This window comes from Astyanax mexicanus, chromosome 13, assembly GCF_023375975.1.
Source record: "Astyanax mexicanus isolate ESR-SI-001 chromosome 13, AstMex3_surface, whole genome shotgun sequence".
Classification (NCBI taxonomy): Eukaryota; Metazoa; Chordata; class Actinopteri; order Characiformes; family Acestrorhamphidae; genus Astyanax; species Astyanax mexicanus.
In genome coordinates, this window is record NC_064420.1 from 41,410,718 (window position 1) to 41,428,584 (window position 17,867).

The 17,867-nt window shown below is 37.5% G+C and overlaps 1 protein-coding gene across 2 annotated transcripts in view; it reads right to left on the bottom strand.

The window, feature by feature from the left end:
* The window catches only part of masp2 (MBL associated serine protease 2), a 43,277-nt gene that overhangs the window by 2,896 nt on the left and 22,514 nt on the right, over positions 1 to 17,867 (bottom strand). For both annotated transcript variants that reach the window (XM_022676939.2, XM_007246781.4), the window contains 7 exons: positions 16,609 to 16,740; positions 11,781 to 11,977; positions 2,651 to 2,798; positions 2,134 to 2,252; positions 1,964 to 2,042; positions 318 to 440; positions 123 to 197 (listed from right to left, as the gene is read on the bottom strand). In XM_022676939.2, coding sequence (XP_022532660.2) covers positions 123 to 197; positions 318 to 440; positions 1,964 to 2,042; positions 2,134 to 2,252; positions 2,651 to 2,798; positions 11,781 to 11,977; positions 16,609 to 16,740 — 873 coding nt within the window. The remainder of the gene's footprint in view (positions 1 to 122; positions 198 to 317; positions 441 to 1,963; positions 2,043 to 2,133; positions 2,253 to 2,650; positions 2,799 to 11,780; positions 11,978 to 16,608; positions 16,741 to 17,867) is intronic.

Genomic DNA, 17,867 nt, shown 5'->3' on the forward strand with positions numbered 1-17,867 from the left:
TGTCATTTCATTGTAATGGCTAAGATACAATGCACTGCACATTTGGCCAACTAACACAATATATTAAATTGTCTTTTGTGGTTTAATTCTAATTACTATTACTAAAAGATTTTCGTACTTACTAGGTGTACATTCTGGAAGCTTTCTTCCACCCAGTGCATCTTTCCAGTATCCATCATGAGCACAGGTATAAGCTCCTAAACAAGTACAAAAAGATATTTCACTGCTAATAATTCACACATGTACAGTATTTTCAGCATCTAGAAGTTCTATGATTTGCATTTATGTGCTAGAGTGTGGATGTAAAGATCTCTTACCAGTGGTGTTGTTTTTCATTTCGTAGAACTGAATGCATCTGTACTGGATCTGAGACTGATATTTGGTTGTAGTGAATTTGACACTTCCATTGCTGATCTGATCGGGGTTTCCACAGTCCACCACTACAAATATAAATAAGAAAGCTTAGTAATCTTCCATTGGATAATATATGTAAACTAGAAAAGTGCATTTCCTGAAGGAAACGCAGGATGGTTGTGCAGCTAAAATGTCTCCCACCGAACGCTTTGTTTGTTGCTATGATGTTGCTAGGTGCTTGCTATAGTTTCTGTGGTGGTTGCTAAGGTGTTGCTAGGTGGTTGCTAAGGTGTTGCTATGGTATCAGTAGTGGTTGCTATGATGTTGCTAAGCAGTTTCTAGGTGGTTGCTAAGGTGTTGCTAGGTGGTTGCTAAGGCGTTGCTATGGTATCCGTGGTGGTTGTTAAGGAGTTGCTAAGCAGTTGCTAGGTGGTTGCTTTGGCGTTACTAGGTGGTTGCTAAGGCGTTGCTATGGTATCCCTGGTGGTTGCTAAGGTGTTGCTAAGCAGTTGCTAGGTGGTTGCTAAGGCGTTGCTAGGTGGTTGCTAAGGCGTTGCTATGGGATCCGGGGTGGTTGCTATGGTGTCGCTAAGCAGTTGCTAGGTGATAATATAGGTTAAATAAAACTGTATTCAGAGCTGTGCTACATTTTGTTTCCTTGATTTCAGAAGAAATGATGAATAAGCAATGTGTCCCAATACTTTTTTTGTGTATAAGTGCAGCTCTCCAGGAGAAACAGCTTAGGAGAATAACTAAGGAGAATAACTAAGGAGAATAACTGCATAGATCTGTCAGGTAGGGAGCAAGGGAGACAAGGAGGCCGACACAACTGCAAGTATTTATTAGAAAAGTACAAAACAAACAATATACTAAAGAAACAAGGAGCCACAGAGAACATAGAGAGTGCGAAAACAAAGGAACGTGTAACCTGACTAATGATAAGACGTACAAGAAAAAACAAGGGACACTGAGACACACACACAGAAGGAGACCGGAAACATGAAACACATGGGAACAGGTAACGAGGGGGCGGAGCTACAGATGAACGCAGGTGAGCACACTGAAGACAGGGGCGGAGACACGGAAGGAACACACAGGGCCACGTGCAGGGGAAAGATAAATAAACCAAACAGGAGGGCAGGAAAAACACAGAACAGGACGAGAACATTACAAAATTGATGAAATTAGTATTGTAGGCACCAACTAACTAAGTAACTAAGTAACTTACTAAGTAACTATTATATTTAATGTTATTAATTTTCTGAAATTTTGCAAATAAATAGAAATTGTGCATTATATATGCAAATAAGTGCCATATAATGTTAATAAAAATTATAACATTTAATAATTATTAAACTATTACTACAAGTGGCTTCTTGGAAGTGGCTGTCTATTTATACTAATATTTATTTATTCATATAGACATTTAAAATCAAATAACTTACAATACTAAAGAAAAATGGTCAATACATGGTTATCTGTTGGAAGGGCTCAAAGTTTTTGGACAATATTTAAGGTGTATAGGGAATCTCACCTTCAGTAAACCTTCAATAAAACCTCCATTGACAATTACGTACAGGTCACACCTGTTTCAATTCTAGTGACTTACATGTACAGAGAGGCATTGGACCATCCCAGAATCCGTCCTTCAGGCACATGGCTTGATAGGTGGGCAGGTTTTCGTTCCCCTGTAGATATAAAAGTCACTTTAAGCCCCTGTAGAAAACAGAACTTCCATTTGTTCATTTACTTGGCAGAAGTGAGATGCCAGTCATTTACCAGAGTTAACTCATAGCCAAGGTCACACGTAACGTTGAAAGTGTCTGTTAAGATGTACTGGTCCTGCTGAGGGTGAATGTAGCCATGAAGGGGAGCTACTGGGTTCGGGCAGGGTTTGGCTGGGAGAGAGAGAAGCACAATGAACATTAAGTCATCAGACAGAGCTAGTGGTAATGGCAGTGTACGTTCCGATGTGCAGCGAGGAAACCACAAAACAGAACTATTAACTTTCTCCATGGAAATGCTGATGTGTGCTCGAATGTATCGCGCCTAAAATCTCTCCGTGGACAACCATCAAATTTGAATACTGAGTGCATGAGGCAGACAGAAAGAGGGGTTTTGTTTACTGGGTGACAGACTATTCATCACCCGGAGGAGCAATTTTTTTAACACCAAACTCTTTACTGCCAGTACAATTCAGGAGCACAGCTGCCTGGAGCTGATGAAGTTATGATGAAGAATATGAAAGCGTTTAATCTCTCAGATGTCATTAATGTCAATGGCTAGGAGGCCGTACCTGTGCTGGAGTACTTTATCTTCCAGCCCCGGTGTTTTCCTGAGCCGTCTGAGCGGAACGTCACCTTCACTATGTGAGAGCCGGTTTCAATTCTGGCAGGTGGTTTGTTTCCACAGAACGGCCCGTACTGTCTTGAACCTACAGTGATCTGGAAATCAAAGACAAATCAGGAGATTATTTTAGATGGCTACTCTTAATATAGCACTAAATAGGACACTGAGGTACAATGAGATAACAAAGGTCATGGACTGGACATGAACTAGTTTTGTGTCCCATGACTTTTGGCATATCCCACAGAAGCTTACTGTGTTGGATTTGGATCTCTAAAGCAAGGTTTCTTAACTTGTGGGACATGGACCACCAGTGAGCCATGAAGCACCCTCTAGTGGTCTGCAGTAGGGGTGTACTATACCGTATCGTTCACGATAATACCGGTATAATTTTTAAAACGGTACAAAAAAAAAATATCGCGATATTAGCGGTATTCTGCGTTGTTTACGTATGTACGTCATACAGTTACGCGTGTGGCGTACGTTCATTACGTGGGCCGTTTGGACACAGCAACAAGTATGGCGGAAAGCGGCTCTGCTGTGGAGGAGCCCGTTCGGAAAAGGGGGGACAGTTCAGTAGTGTGGCAGTGGTTTGGTTACAAAATATCTGATACACACGGTAATATGTAAGCTATGTCAGAAGCGCATAATATCAAAAGGGGGGGGGAACACCGGTAACCTGTTCCACCACCTCCGTCAGAAACAAACAAACGCTGGAAAGAAATTACTGAAGCTATCGCATTTTGTTTAGCTATAGGATATGATTTGTTTAGGATATGATGCCAATTTAAACTGCTGAGAAGAAAGGCTTTACCAAATGCAGCCAAACACAAACGTACCGAGCATGTAGCGAAAAATAGTGGAAATATTACTTCAGCGGTGTGAAATTCGTAATCCTACCGTTTCTAAAAACTGCAGAGTCATCGCTGTGCGGTTAGATATATTGTTAAACAATAATGTGTGCGTCTGTTTCTTTCACGTTTTAACTTTAGAGTCTTTATTTCAGTCAGAAACTCGCGTTCTGAAGTTTAATCCACTGTCTGAGTTTCTCCGCGGCTCTGCGGCATGTCAACGCATGAGCTTGTAAACAATGTTTTGAATCACGGATCATTGACTTGTGAATAGATTCACTCAGTGAGTCGACTCCTCACTCAACCCAAAGCGTCTGAAAACCAAACAGATCACATGATAATTCACTATATCTGTGGAGTTAAAGTGTTCAAAATTCTTGCATATATATTTATATGTATTTGTTCTTCTGTTGACTGTGAAACTTTAGAATATTTTAGTATAATTTTTTGCAGGTAAAATTTTAAAACATGCACAAAAGTTTTGCCACTTTATTTTTTTTTTAAGGATTTTGTGATATTTATGTTACATTAGAGTCTTGAAAAGGCAAAAAAATATCATATTTAAGTGTGAAATGCATTTATACTAAATAAAGCTTCGACATAATTATTTTTTTCTGCAATACTGTTTTCTTGAAATTAATAAAATATCTTTGTTATATCTTTGTTATATAAATATTGTTATCGTGATATTTCCCTGAAATATCGTGATATTATTTTAGGGTCATATCGCCCACCCCTAGTCTGCAGACTGTCCCTAAGGAGGACGTGCAGGAACGAGTAGCATTTGCTGGCCGGCTGCAAAAGTGGATTATTGGTGACAGCAGGTAATGTGATTGTCTGCACTGAATCTCAACAATAGCGCAGCGAGCTAAAGTTGAAATGATTATGACTCTGTGTGTCTGCCGTGGCTTAATCTGTTTAACGCCACACTGCCACAGAGTTTCTCGCAGTGAAAAATCGCATCTACGTCCAAAACCCAATGAAAACCAAGGTGTTTGAAAGCACAACAGGTACGGCTACCAGAGCCCTGAGAGAGCAAAATTGGCCTTGCTCTTTCTAGGTGGGTAGATGGCGCTCTTTTCCCTCCTCACTCAAAAAGGGGAATGTCACAAAGCGTCTGTTAGCTGATGCATCAGAACCGAGTTGCTGTGCTTTCCTCCGAGTGTGCTGTGATTCTATTCGGCAATGATGCAGCTGTTCGAAAAGAGTTGATGTCTGACTTCACATGTATCAGAGGAGGCATGTGCTAGTCTTTATCCTACTGGTGTTGCGGCATCAGTAGTGATGGGGGAGTCCTAATGAGTGGCCTGGGTTATTGGCTGTGTAAACTGGGGAGAAAATGGGTAAAAAAGCTCAATCATGTTAAAACTATACTATAAACTTGAAACTTAAAATATATTGCAGAAGTAATTTTGCAAAGGCAAATAAACGGCTACACACAAAAAAGCTCCTTTTAGTGAATGAACACAAACAAACTACATATCTTTTAAGCTGTTGCTCATGTTTTAATTCTCAATCACACATTCATTTAGAATAAGTCAATAAACATAAAAAGGTTACTTTCACTATATTCTCATTAGAAACCCTGCTCTAAAAACCTTTCAGTTAATTTGTAAAGAGTGTAAATAAGATGCATGTACAAAAAAAAACTCTTTAGTGTTTACACAATGTAGTTTTAACAATTTAAGATGTATTTGAACCAGAAACGCCAGCCAAGAACCGTATAGGAACCTTGACTATAGGTGTAGAACGTTTGATTTATCAGTAAATGCGGGGGAGAGCTTGTCAACATGTCCTTTGTGGGAAACAAAGACAGTCAGGTTTAGAAGGCATGCCAGAGCATATATTGGGTATTCATTGGCCTTCAGCTGGATGATTTGTGGGATTTAGGACGTACTCTGATGGGTAGTGTCATGCCTGATGAACCTGAGCTTGCTTTAAAGAGGAGGTGGAAAGAAAGGCTTTTATAACAGACTACAAAGATAGTTCATTTAGTCTATGTTCAAACTGCCAGCCCAGTTCAGATTTTTGGCATGTTTAGATTGTATCCAGGTTGATTTTTGATAGCCTGGGTAGTCAGAAAACACAAAATCAGATTTTTTTTTTTTTTGCAAGGTGGTTTGAAAGGCAGTTATAATCAGACTTGAATATATGACTTGAATATATATGTCTCAGTCTATATACTCTGGCCACTCAATTCAGATTTCAACATGTCACCTGCATCACTCAACATGACAAACAGTAACAAAAAAAATTAAATCCAGAGTGATGGAAGACCTCCTTACCACAGGATCCCTTACAGATACATTTGTGATGTCCAGACAGGCAAACTCGATTTGATTACTTGCAAATAGTGTTGTCAATTTAACGTGTTCATGTTGATGAAATAATTACAGGAAAAATAATGTGTGGAAAAAAAAGTACCCTGATTAATCAACTTCCTTGGTGCCCATTGACCTGACAGTTCCAGTCATTATAATGTGGCGAACTAAACAGCTCTGCTTCGCCCCTGGGACTTTTTCTTACTTGTGGATAACACAGTCCAAAAGAGGAAGGCAGCACTGAAATCTGAAGGACAATTTATGCTTCTGCACTGAAGCTTTCCTGAGTTTAAACTGCAGGGCGGCCCAAAAAAAACACAGAAACGCACTCACGCAGGCTGTAGACCCTGCACTGACTCGAGGCAAAAGTATAATTCATCCTTGAGAATATAGGCAGGATAGTTTATCTCAGTAACTGGTGAGAATGTAGGCGTGAGAAGCGAGGAAAATGCACTGGTATTTCTGGTGAATATCATAAAATTAAGAAACTGTGGCTTTTTTAACTTTAAGTGAATTTGACATGTTTTGGTGAACAATTAGTAATGAAAATTACACTATGTTGCTAATCAGATTTTGTTTTGACACATACCATGTCAAATGTACAAGCGTGAATTCAGCTGCAACTGAAATTTCTGCACAAAACTGTGCTGGACTGAGGATGCACATCTTTCCACATGTGCATTTACAAGCACGTGCCCAACCATGTGGATATAGGCCATGCGGTTACCTCGTGTTTACTCCTGCCCGCCCCTCACTCTCCCCTCCCCCTCGCGCTTCTCAGGCAGCAGCAGCCTGTCACTTTCACAGACACAGAGACAGCGCTGTGTATCGACTTCTTGTGTCAAGAATCAAAACATTGCAACAATGTGCTTGATTTAATTGCCTTAAGTGACATCACACATCCTGCAATCTGACTATTGAGCATGCACACATCACGATGACAATGCTTAAAGGATATATCGTGCAGCACCTACACTAAACCATTTGTTTATCCCAATGATTATATAAACCATAGACATCATGATTTTATTCCCTTCTCTTCTACAGAATTTAAGCCAAAATGTCATGCCCGTGCCGAGATGTACCAAGCTACTACAATCCAGATTAAAAGTATTTAAAATACTTTTTTAGAAATTTAGATTAGAATTTAGATGAATTACAGAGAATGTAATTAATCAGATTATTTTTTTAGTGCTTGACAGCCATCTTAACAGATTTGCCTGCAGTCTGAACATACCAGCTTAAGATACCAGCACTAAAAAACTTTGTATGTACAAATGTTTAACATTCATGTAAAATATATAAAAATATATATATTACAGGTCCTTTTGGATGGTTTCTTTTGGCCCACTTGAACATTTCCATTTCCATTTCATATCCTCTTTCAAAACTTTATACCTCACACATTAGTTTCTGAGTAGTTACTGATCATTCATTATAGCCCCTGTTTAATAAGTTTTAAGATTAATAGCTCAATTATGCGTCTGTACCGAAGGGATGAGAAAGTGGTTGCAGGAGAGCTACAAAACCAGAGCTGAACCAGCTACAAAATTCTACTTCTAATTATTATTATTATTATTATTATTATTATTAGTTGTATCATTCTCTCAGTGAAATGCCAGGGATTCGTCATGCCATAGGATACATTAACAGACTGACTCATCAGATGTGTCACTTACCGATGTGTGGTTAGCACCTTCACAACAATGATCACTCAGAGTAAACAGTTGGTCAATAGCTCTGTTTACAGCTAGAAATGTCTGAACCTGGTGAATGATGATGTGTTAATATGATATGTGTTCATTTCAGTCTGCTGTATATGCCAGAAATAACTGATAATGCTGTTGTTTATGCAGAGGCTGTTTAAAGAGGCATGCTGTGGATTTGGGCTGTTAAATATCACAGAGCTGAAGTTTCACTTGTGATGTGCCAACTGAGCAATAACTTGTCACTGTTAAAAGCATATATCAAATATAAAAACATGTATTCCCAAAATAAAAGGAAAAGAAAAACCTTAACTTTTAGTGGAAGTTACTGTAAAAAAATATAGTCTAAGTATATAATACTTTATTCTAAGCCATTTTGGAGCATTTCTATTTAACCATTCATCATTTTGAGGGTGATGTGAGCTACCCCATCATGTGGAAGACTGGGGTTCAGTTCCTGCTCTGGGTGACTATGCTGCGCTACACCAGTAGGAGCCCTTGGGGAAGACTCATGACACTATGTTGGCCTACCTCTGTAACTGGAATAACCTTGCAAAGCCCTCTGGATAAGAGCCTCAGATAAACGCTGTAAAATGAAATGAAATTAATCATGAAACTTTGATACAATGTGCAGGACAACTGCTGTGTTCTAATGATGTAGTAAACTAAAAAGAAAAAAATTAAGCAACATTGCAGCAATGCTTTGGCCATAATATAATGGCCAAGTGGACAAAGTTTTCCAAGTGGACAAGTGGACAAAGTAATCCAGTCATAAAGAATCATGAAGTAACTTAAAATTGTTAAACAAACCAAAATACACTGTAAAGCATTTAGGTGCTCTTATCTGTGGTGCTGTTTGTTAACTTGTGGTTTCTGAGGCTGGTAACTCTAATAAACTTATCCTGTAAAACAGAGGAAACTCTTGCATTTCTTTCCTGGGGTGGTCCTGATGAGAGCCAGTTTCATCATGACATTGCATCTTTGTGACTTAACTTGAAGATACTTTCAAAGTTCCGATTGACTGACCTTCATTTGTTAGTAATTATTTCCTTTACTTAGTTGAGTAGTTCTTGTAATAATATGCATTAGAACATTACTCAAATAGAGCTATTCACTGTATACCTGTAACTCTACCTCTTCACAACTTTACAACTGATGCTCTTAAACACATTATTAAGAGGCAAGAAATTCAAGTAATTAAGTCTTGATGAGTTCAGCACAGCTGTTAACTAAAATCCTGAATTCCAGGTGACTCTACCTCATAAAGGTGACTGAGAAAATCCAGCCATGATGTACAAAACTGTCATCTAAGCAAGACAAGCTGCTTTGAAGAATCTAATATATAAAACATATTCTGGTTTGCTGAATATTTTTTTACTAAATAATTCCATATGCATTCTTCATAGACTGGATGACTTTAGGATTAATGTACATACAATTCAGATATTTTAAATAAGGACATTTTTTCAAAATAATTTAAAGTGTGTCCAGACTTTTGACTGGTACTGTAAGTGATGAGGCTGAATTGTAGAAAATACATATTTTGAAGAATATGAAGTATAAAAGCAATGAATTAGAAGAAACTAGAAGTTTAAAGATGATTCTAAACCAGTGACTATAGAAAGGCATTGACAGTTAAATGTCTCTCAATAGTGACGCCTTCATTTGGTAACAAGCATTTAAAGTGGATTTATTCAACTCAAATTTTTTTTTTAAATCAAATAATGTGTTCAGGCAATGCATTTATTTTTAGCTTGAGTAAATCCAGTTCAATTTCTTGTTAGCACAACATAATTGAGAGCATCCAATAGCTGCAGAAAAATCAGATTTTGTCAGTAATCTGATCAATATGTTTACACACACATGGGTAATTAATTGATTGGAAAAGGCGGGGGTTATATAGGTCAGGCGATAAATTCATTTCTGCTTTGTGACCAGCCAATAATCTCACAGAAACATGTGACTGCTGTAGCTTTTGTAAACATACACCCACTTTACTGCCTAATATAAAAGTATGTCTCAGACTTATTTCAGTGGCTGAATCACCTGTTAGGTACCAAGAGTTTTACTGAACTGGGAAAATCTGCATTTAGCTACAGAGCACCAGTGAGCTGGAATTCACTACAGGAAACTCTAAAGGTCGGCTTGTTGGGGTCACTTAATCATATTAAATTTTTAGTTTTAACCACCTTCAGACAGCCTGTGCCTGTTTTAACTAACTTTATTGTTTCTTTTATCATTATTTTATTTTATTTTATTTATACATTTCTGTTGTTCTTACTTTTATTTTGTCATTCCCATGATCTTATTTAACTATTTTTATTATTTAATGACAGATTTTTATACATTCCTTAGTTTTTATCTATGTTTTTTATGGTAATTTTATTTAGATTTTCTGATTTTGTATACATTTTATTTTTTCATATTAGATATATTATTTAACATTTTCTTTTCCATTTAATTTTAATCCCTTGGACTGTAAATGCTCGGCTGCACTGAAAATGAGGGTCAACCTCAATGTAATCCCAACTGAAAATAAAGATTGATTGATTGATTTTTATATGGATCTTCCTTCATACACCCGAAAATACAGAATCTTCTAGAATATCACAAAATATGTTTAACTATGACAAAATAATTTGTTCAAACAGGTAACAGATTCAAATGGTTAAATGACAAAACAGTTTCAAAACAGGCAGCCAGACATGCCCATGCCATAAACTACCTCCACCATGTTTGACAGATGTTGTGGTATTGCTTCAGATCATGAACCCTTCCTTTCCTTCTCTAAAATTTAATAAAATATTACAGGTTTTATCTGTTCAAAGCATCTTTCTATAGGTTGTCTGTCAGTCTAATCCAGCCATTGCATTCTTGAGTGTTATAAATGATGTATTTACATCCATAACAGCATCTCCTGATTGCAGACTTTGACAATGATACTCCTACCTGCTCTAAAGTGTTCTTGACTTGACTAGATATTGTGAAGGGGATCGTCTTCACCAAAGGAAGAATTCTGTGATCATCTACTTTAGTTGTTTTCCGTAGTACTCCATTTTTTTTTTGTAAGCTCATCAGTGCATTTCTTCATTTTTATATTTCATTATGTTCTCTTTCTTTTAGGGGTTAGTTTTGTTTTTAGTTTAAACACAACCCCTTCAATGTATAGAGTGTATGCATGAATGCCACATTCCTGCAAAAAAACACCTCTTACAATTTGTTTGAACTCGGTTTTATGTCAAACTGAATATTTACAGATTTTAACACTCTATCAGTGTGTAGAATTTCCCCAAAGCTACCTTTGTAAAATTAGATTATACATTACTGGCCTTGTAATTTTGTAGGCTGTAAAACCAAGCTGAGTTACTAACTAACTATGTGCTGGTTACTGCTAAAATATAAAATACTCAAATTTTAGTTTATTTTATTTAATGTAAATAAAAAGAAGACTAAATAAAGATATGTTTTATTTACCTGACTATATAATTTATAGTAGAAATATTGTGGAAAAAGCTTTTAATACAACAAAAACAATATAGGCACAATTACCTTTTTTAACTTACAATTTATTTAATTTTTAGCATATTACTTTTTTTTTTCAAATTTAGACACAATAAAAGTTTTAGACCCCTAAACTTCAGTAAACGATAGATGAAATGTTAAGTGAAAAATACCACCTATCCAGGATTACAGTGTTACACATGAAAATTTAAACTAGATAGTAGGACACTGATTAAAGTTTGTTTAAAATAGGCTGTAGATTATTTTAAAATAACTAAGAAAGATTAAAATATCAATAATAAAGTTAAAATATCTGTATGATTTTTGTTCCTAAAATAATTTATTAATATAATATATAAATTATTTCAGGAACAAAAATCATTCAGAAAATGGAATATAAAGATATTTAATAAAATTAAAATGAATAAAATGTACACAAATTATTAAAGATAATTAAAATTTGAACCTATTTAAGTCTTCATTGGCTAATTTCTTCACACTTTATGTAGTTTGTTAAGAACACACTGGTCAAACTTCACTATTTAAAACTTCTTGTAGACAGTGACAGTGTCAGACTGTGGCTGAATATGACCCATTTAAACTGAAAGTGCAGGTTCTGTTCTTGGTATTTCAGGCTTGATTTCCTCTTTCCGTTCCCGCTCTGATTGCTGTCAAAACCTGCCGGTAGCCGCAGTACCCACCTTCAGGATGTCATAAGGGCAGGGCACCTCGGGATGAGTCTCTACGTCAAACGGCTCCTGGAGGTCCAGGCTCACTTCAAAGCCCTCCAGCAGGCTGATGGTGTAGTCACACTGCAGCATTCTGGGGTACGGCGCTGGATACTCGGGGCTGGTCAGCTCCCCTGACCTCTCCCGCAGCACCTGACCACTGCACTGCACTGTGGGGAAAAAACAACTCTTTCAGAATAATGAGAACGGTACTAGTAGCAGTACAGCTCTGAAAAAAGAGACCACTTAAAAATGATGAATTTCTTTGATTTTACTACATTAAAAACCTCTGGAATATAATTAAGAGTAAGATGAATGATCACAAGCAATTAAACCAAGCTGAACTGCTTGGATTTTTGCACCAGGAGTAAAGGCATAAAGTTATCCAAAAGCAGTGTGTAAGACTGGTGAAGGAAAACATTCCAAGATGCATAAAAACTGTGATTAAAAACCCGGGTTATTACACAAAATATTAATTTCTGAACTCTTTGCATTATTTAAGGTCTAAAAGCTCTGCATCTTTTTTTAATATTTCAGCCATTTCTTGTTTTTTGCAAATAAATGCTTTAAATGACAATATTTTAACTTGAAGTTTGGGAGAAATGTTGTCCACAGTTAATAGAATAAAAGGGAAATGTACCCTATTTGAAACAATTAATTGAACACCATTTAATTGAACACCATTTTGTAAGATTAATATATTATATATTTTACTGTGCTCAAACCAAATGAAATGTATTTATGACAACACGAAGATTATTAGATATTTCCTCAAATTTTCAGAATCCTGCGAGATCTTAAGATTTACTTGTCTGTTTCAGATATATTTTTTATGCTTGTTTAACTTCCTCTTCTCTAAAGAACAGGATACCCTAGTTTTGTAGGGTTAAGCAGAAATAGGGAATTGATTACATCATGGACAGACTTTTTAAAACGATCTGTCTCACCCAGAAGGGGTATAAAGATGGGTGTAGGGAGGTGAGAGCTGGAGCGCACTTTCATCTTTCTATCTTCTGTTATGTGTCTTTTAGGCTGTATGTCCTAACACTTTATGTTTGTCTTTAGCCCTATCCAGATGGGATTCAGGGGGTCCTGGGGTAATTTATTTTTTTATGGGGTGATTTTATTCCTGTCCGGAACGAACATGTATGTGTTTTTCTCAGATGTCCTCTGAGAGACTTACAGGCTGAATTATCTACTTAGGTGACCAAGAAAGCCAAAAAAACTCACTGCTCCTCCTGTTTTTTCAATTGCAGTCCGGACGCAAGAGTTTTATCACTGATTAGAAGTGTGAAATATTTTCCAATCCCATAGGGCTTTTGTTTTTTCTATTATATGTATTTCTCATGACAGCAGGTAGCACTAGTCAAATATTTAAACAATTTTGTAGACAGTCAGATAGTAACTGGCCAGCATTCTTTAAAAGTAGCACTTGTTCAGCACTTGCTGCAGAAACATGAATACAGTAGTAAAAAATAAACATCCATCCCTGGATAAAGTGGGGTGGTTTGGTGGTGGTTTTGGTAGGAATGTAGCTCTCTCAGAAACAGGACTAGAGATCACTGGTATAAATGAAAAAGACACACAGTGACCAAAGGCCTGTCCGTTTCGGCATTCCTTTCAGTAACCTGGAATGTGTTTGGCATTCTCAATAAACTTTCATGCAAAAACCATTAACCAGAGCACTTAAAAAAAGAAAAATCAACCAGTATCTATGCCTGGTTGTAGATATATGACCACAGCATAAGCTTTAATCAATCGAATGATGAGCAATGTCTGTTTCCACAAACATTTCACTGTCAGATGAACCAGATGTAAGAAATGTGAAGAAATGGCGACTGTAGTGAATGTGGCAAAGGTCAGGTAATTAATATAATTAGGCAGATTTCGAGGCAGGTCATCGTCACAGTTCCACTGCGTGATGTTATGTCACTTTCTTCCCTATTGGCAAAGAATAATAATTAAGAGGCGCGTCTGGGCTGGTAATTGTGATTAATTACCCACCATCACTGCTCTATTAAAGCAGCAAACAGGTATCAATTTTCCACTGCTCTCCATGCTGCTGTTCCCCCAGGAACCCACGGTAATTAACCCAGTCTCACTCAGACTGACAGAGATCAACTGCTTTATACAGTGGCGGCGCTGCAGCAGAGCCCGAAATGCTAACAATCACAATCCCCACCCTACACAGCCTTCAGTGTTCATTTACGCTGCTTACGCTCTGCCTCGCTATAAAAAGAAGAGTGTAAGCATGTCGTTTCAGAGCTGCTCTTCAGTCTGAGCACGTAAACTCTTAAAAATAAAAGGTGCTGGAAAGGTTTCTCTGGAGCGACGCCACAGGAGAACCAATTTTACCTCTTTACAGAACTTCACAGGGGTCTTGTTGAAGTGAAGAAGGATATATGGGAGCATTTATATGAAGCTTAATGATTCACATTGGTAAAGGTACCAATTAAAGATTGGAATTCAAGCTGAGAAATGTGATCATGTATTTGTTTTAGATGTTTAGCCCATAGACTGTATATAAAGATGGACGCCGTGTCGCCGTTTCCATTCATTCAATGAAAGTGAAGCCAAAATCTTCCGCCATGTTGGCGATCCTGAAACCCGAGTCTGCGCAGTAGAGACCAGAGGAGGGAGAAAGACTGAGGAGAGACAGCCTACTCATTTAAATAAACCCGCCTCTGAGGGCTGCCTCGACAAAGCTCACACAGTCTGCCGAGCCGAGCCGAGCGGAGTCCGGTCGAGCCGAGCGGAGAACTTATCTGCAGCACGATAAGATTAATATTTTCATAGTAACAGTGCAGTTCGTGCACGTGATTGATATTAACCGTGTACCCAGACACATGATAGTTCTGTATGTAGCAAGTGGAAGTGAATAAAATACAGCGAAAAAAACATCACCAAACGGCAGTGAATGCCAGGACTAGTTATTGCTTTAAACAACGAGACGAATCCGGTACTGAAGCTCAGTTAATTTTGCAGCTGAGACAAACTGAGCACATTTGGCTAAATTCTGCACGGATTATGCAGACTCTAAGCCAGTGCTGCCGTACATCAGCGGATCTCGGGCAGAGCCTTCATGCTATCTGGGTGAGCTTGCCCTTTTTACAATAACCACACCTTTTTAAATAGAGCTGAATAACGCTTTAAAAAACGAATTCTGTGGAAATATAAAAATTTGACAATATAAGCAGAGGTTACACTAGCTGTTGCATTTAAATAAAGGAGGTAGAATTACAGTATATTAGAAAAAAAACGTGATTGAAAGTTGTCTGTTTTGCCATTGAAACCTATGGGGATGGGTGGGTTTATACAGCTTTCTGCAGCCGAACAGCAGGGGGCGCCCGACCTGTGGTGGCTTCACGTTTGAGAGACGATGCTCTGTCCAGCTATACAAAGTCTATGGTTTAGCCTGTTTAATTCAGGCTGTCTGTATTGTCCAGGGAAGGCTTTTTATTAGATTTTGGATTTTTCAATTGCTGTGAGGGTTTGATTGCAATCTGTGATTCAGAACAGTTAGTGAAGTCAGGATCTAGGAGGATGATCACCAACCCGCCTCATTCTGAACTCCCCAACTCCTCAATCTCAAGATTATTGGATGGAGCTCTAAAAACTGTTACAAAAATAACAATTAAAGTGGCAGTCCAAATTATATTGTTTCTAAACTTAAAGCTGAAGCATTTCTGAGATGGGAAGGAACAAAATATTGTGTTTCATGGTACCAGTGTGCTGAAACAATCATCCCTGCTAAGCCTATTATATTCATTCTCAAAACTGGAGTGTTGGGTCACTTTTCGCGGGAGTTCTTGTGGCCACGTCACAAGTCGTTGCATACTTATGTCACATGTACAGCCTCTAAAAGGGGATCCGGCTCAGTTTTACTGAACGCGAACGGCTGGTGGAGCAATGGAGACTTCAGAAGAGGAAACTCAGAGCTCAGTAGCTCATTCACTCATAATAAAAATAAAGTGTGTGGTTGAAATGAAGTTTCTGAATGAGCTTTCTCTTTCTCTCTCTCTCTCTCTCTCTGACTGAACATAACCTGGAATCGAACTTAATCCGCTCTGAAAGAAGGCCGCATCACACCCACCCAGTTTCAAATGATTCTTCCGCATGCTTAGTACAATTACTCATTCTCACCAGAGAGGGCCATAAATCCCAAAACTTACAGACATCAGCTTTAAATGCTAATCTTACTTTAAATGGTAAAAATCATCTGTAAATTTTGATCACTGTACTGTGGTATCTAATGCAGCTGTTTTAACAAGGTTAATGCATGCAGTGATGTAGTTTAGGGGGTGGGGCATGGGGCGCTTTGTGTTGTTGACAATTAAACGTGGAATAGCTCTGTGATCGTACAGCATTCCTGGCAACAACAGTGTTTCAGTGGCTTCTTGCAAAACGAACAAAGTTCAAAGTTCAAAATAATCAATAACGGTGCGTTGGAAACTGTGCAGCAGTCTACAATATGAACACTTAACAGCCAGGCCAATAATGAATCCATTCTAACACAGATACTTACAGATACAGATAATGAGTCAAAGACATGGTTTGTTTCAGATGTTTATTGCTATAGTTACTAAATATTGAGATTCCTATTGAAATATTGCTAGGATCTGTTGCAACAATGACATTTGAAATAACAATGTTTTATCACAGCTGTATTCATGTCATTTCTGATCAATTCCAGTATTAAAAACAATAATAATAAGATGTTCCTGATACGCTGCATGTGATCACTGACCAAATTAAGTCACAGAAGGCCGCAGTTTTCATGCTTTCCTGCCGGCAGCCTTACCAGTACAGTCCTTTTTGTTGGCGTGGAGCTGGTAGCCCAGTCTGCAAGTGCAGTAATAGCCCCCCACGTAATTGTGGCAATAATGGTCACACACAGGCTCTCCATCCACAGTAATCAGGCACTCGTCGATGTCTGTACGCAGTGAGAAAGAGAGCAATTAGCTGTAGAGCTCCCATTGGCAAAGTTTCACTCACTTACACACACAAACACCCATGCTCACACACACACAAACAATATGGACTCTCAAATGAGTATGCCAAAGAGCCTATATCAGAGTGATGGGGTATTGGAGTCACAAAAAAATAATGTGTATAGTCATCAACTATAGTCTATGTGCAATAATTAGTCCTTGCTGTTTGCCCAGAAAGTAAGATTGCTTTACATTTCTTTAAATTAACATACAGTTCAGCACCTGGCGTCTTTTATTTAAGCCATACACTTAAAGAACTGTGTGAAAGTCAGAAACCACTTTTGATTAATTACATTTTCAGTTAGAACAGGCCTCTCTTATTTCCTCCTATTATTTTAGGACATATTTCAGAAGAGTTTATTTAAATGATCCACTTATTTACATAAGATATTATAGGGAAAGTTTCCCAGAATGGTTAAAAAGTAACACACACACAAAATTGTAAGACTACTAAACTATACATAAGAAACTGCTGAAATCTGCTGGTGTTCTCAGAACAATTAAATAATCACCACAAAGTCCAGACCTCAACATCACTGAATGTGATTTAAATAATGAGAAGCAGAAAATGCTCTAAATGTTAAAAATGGACTTCCTAAAAATCTCCCTGAAGATTTGAGAAAGTGAGTCTCTAAAAAAGAACAGGGACGCACTGACTACTAAAACATTAAAATTAATATGTTGTTTTTAAAGCTTCTTTGTTTTAAATTTTGTTTTTGGTTTTACATGTTCATCTTTTTTTTCTGATGCTGAAAAATCCAGTGTGTGACTGACTAGAAATTAAACATATAATATAAATAGAAACTAGTGGCAGCTTAAACCTATTAAAAAATATTTGTCCTAATATTATTTTCTAAAAACATATTTAATAACAAATATACAAAATATTTCACAATAGCCCATCAACATTAAGGGTTCATTTAACACTATTAAGTTTTCTGTGTACATTTTAATTCTATTTGATATTTTTCCTTGAGGTCCACATACAACACATGCTCAAAACTGGTAATAATTTTCCATTTTCAGTTGGCTGTCCTGTATCTAGTTTAAAAAGCAGAGCTAAAGAAGC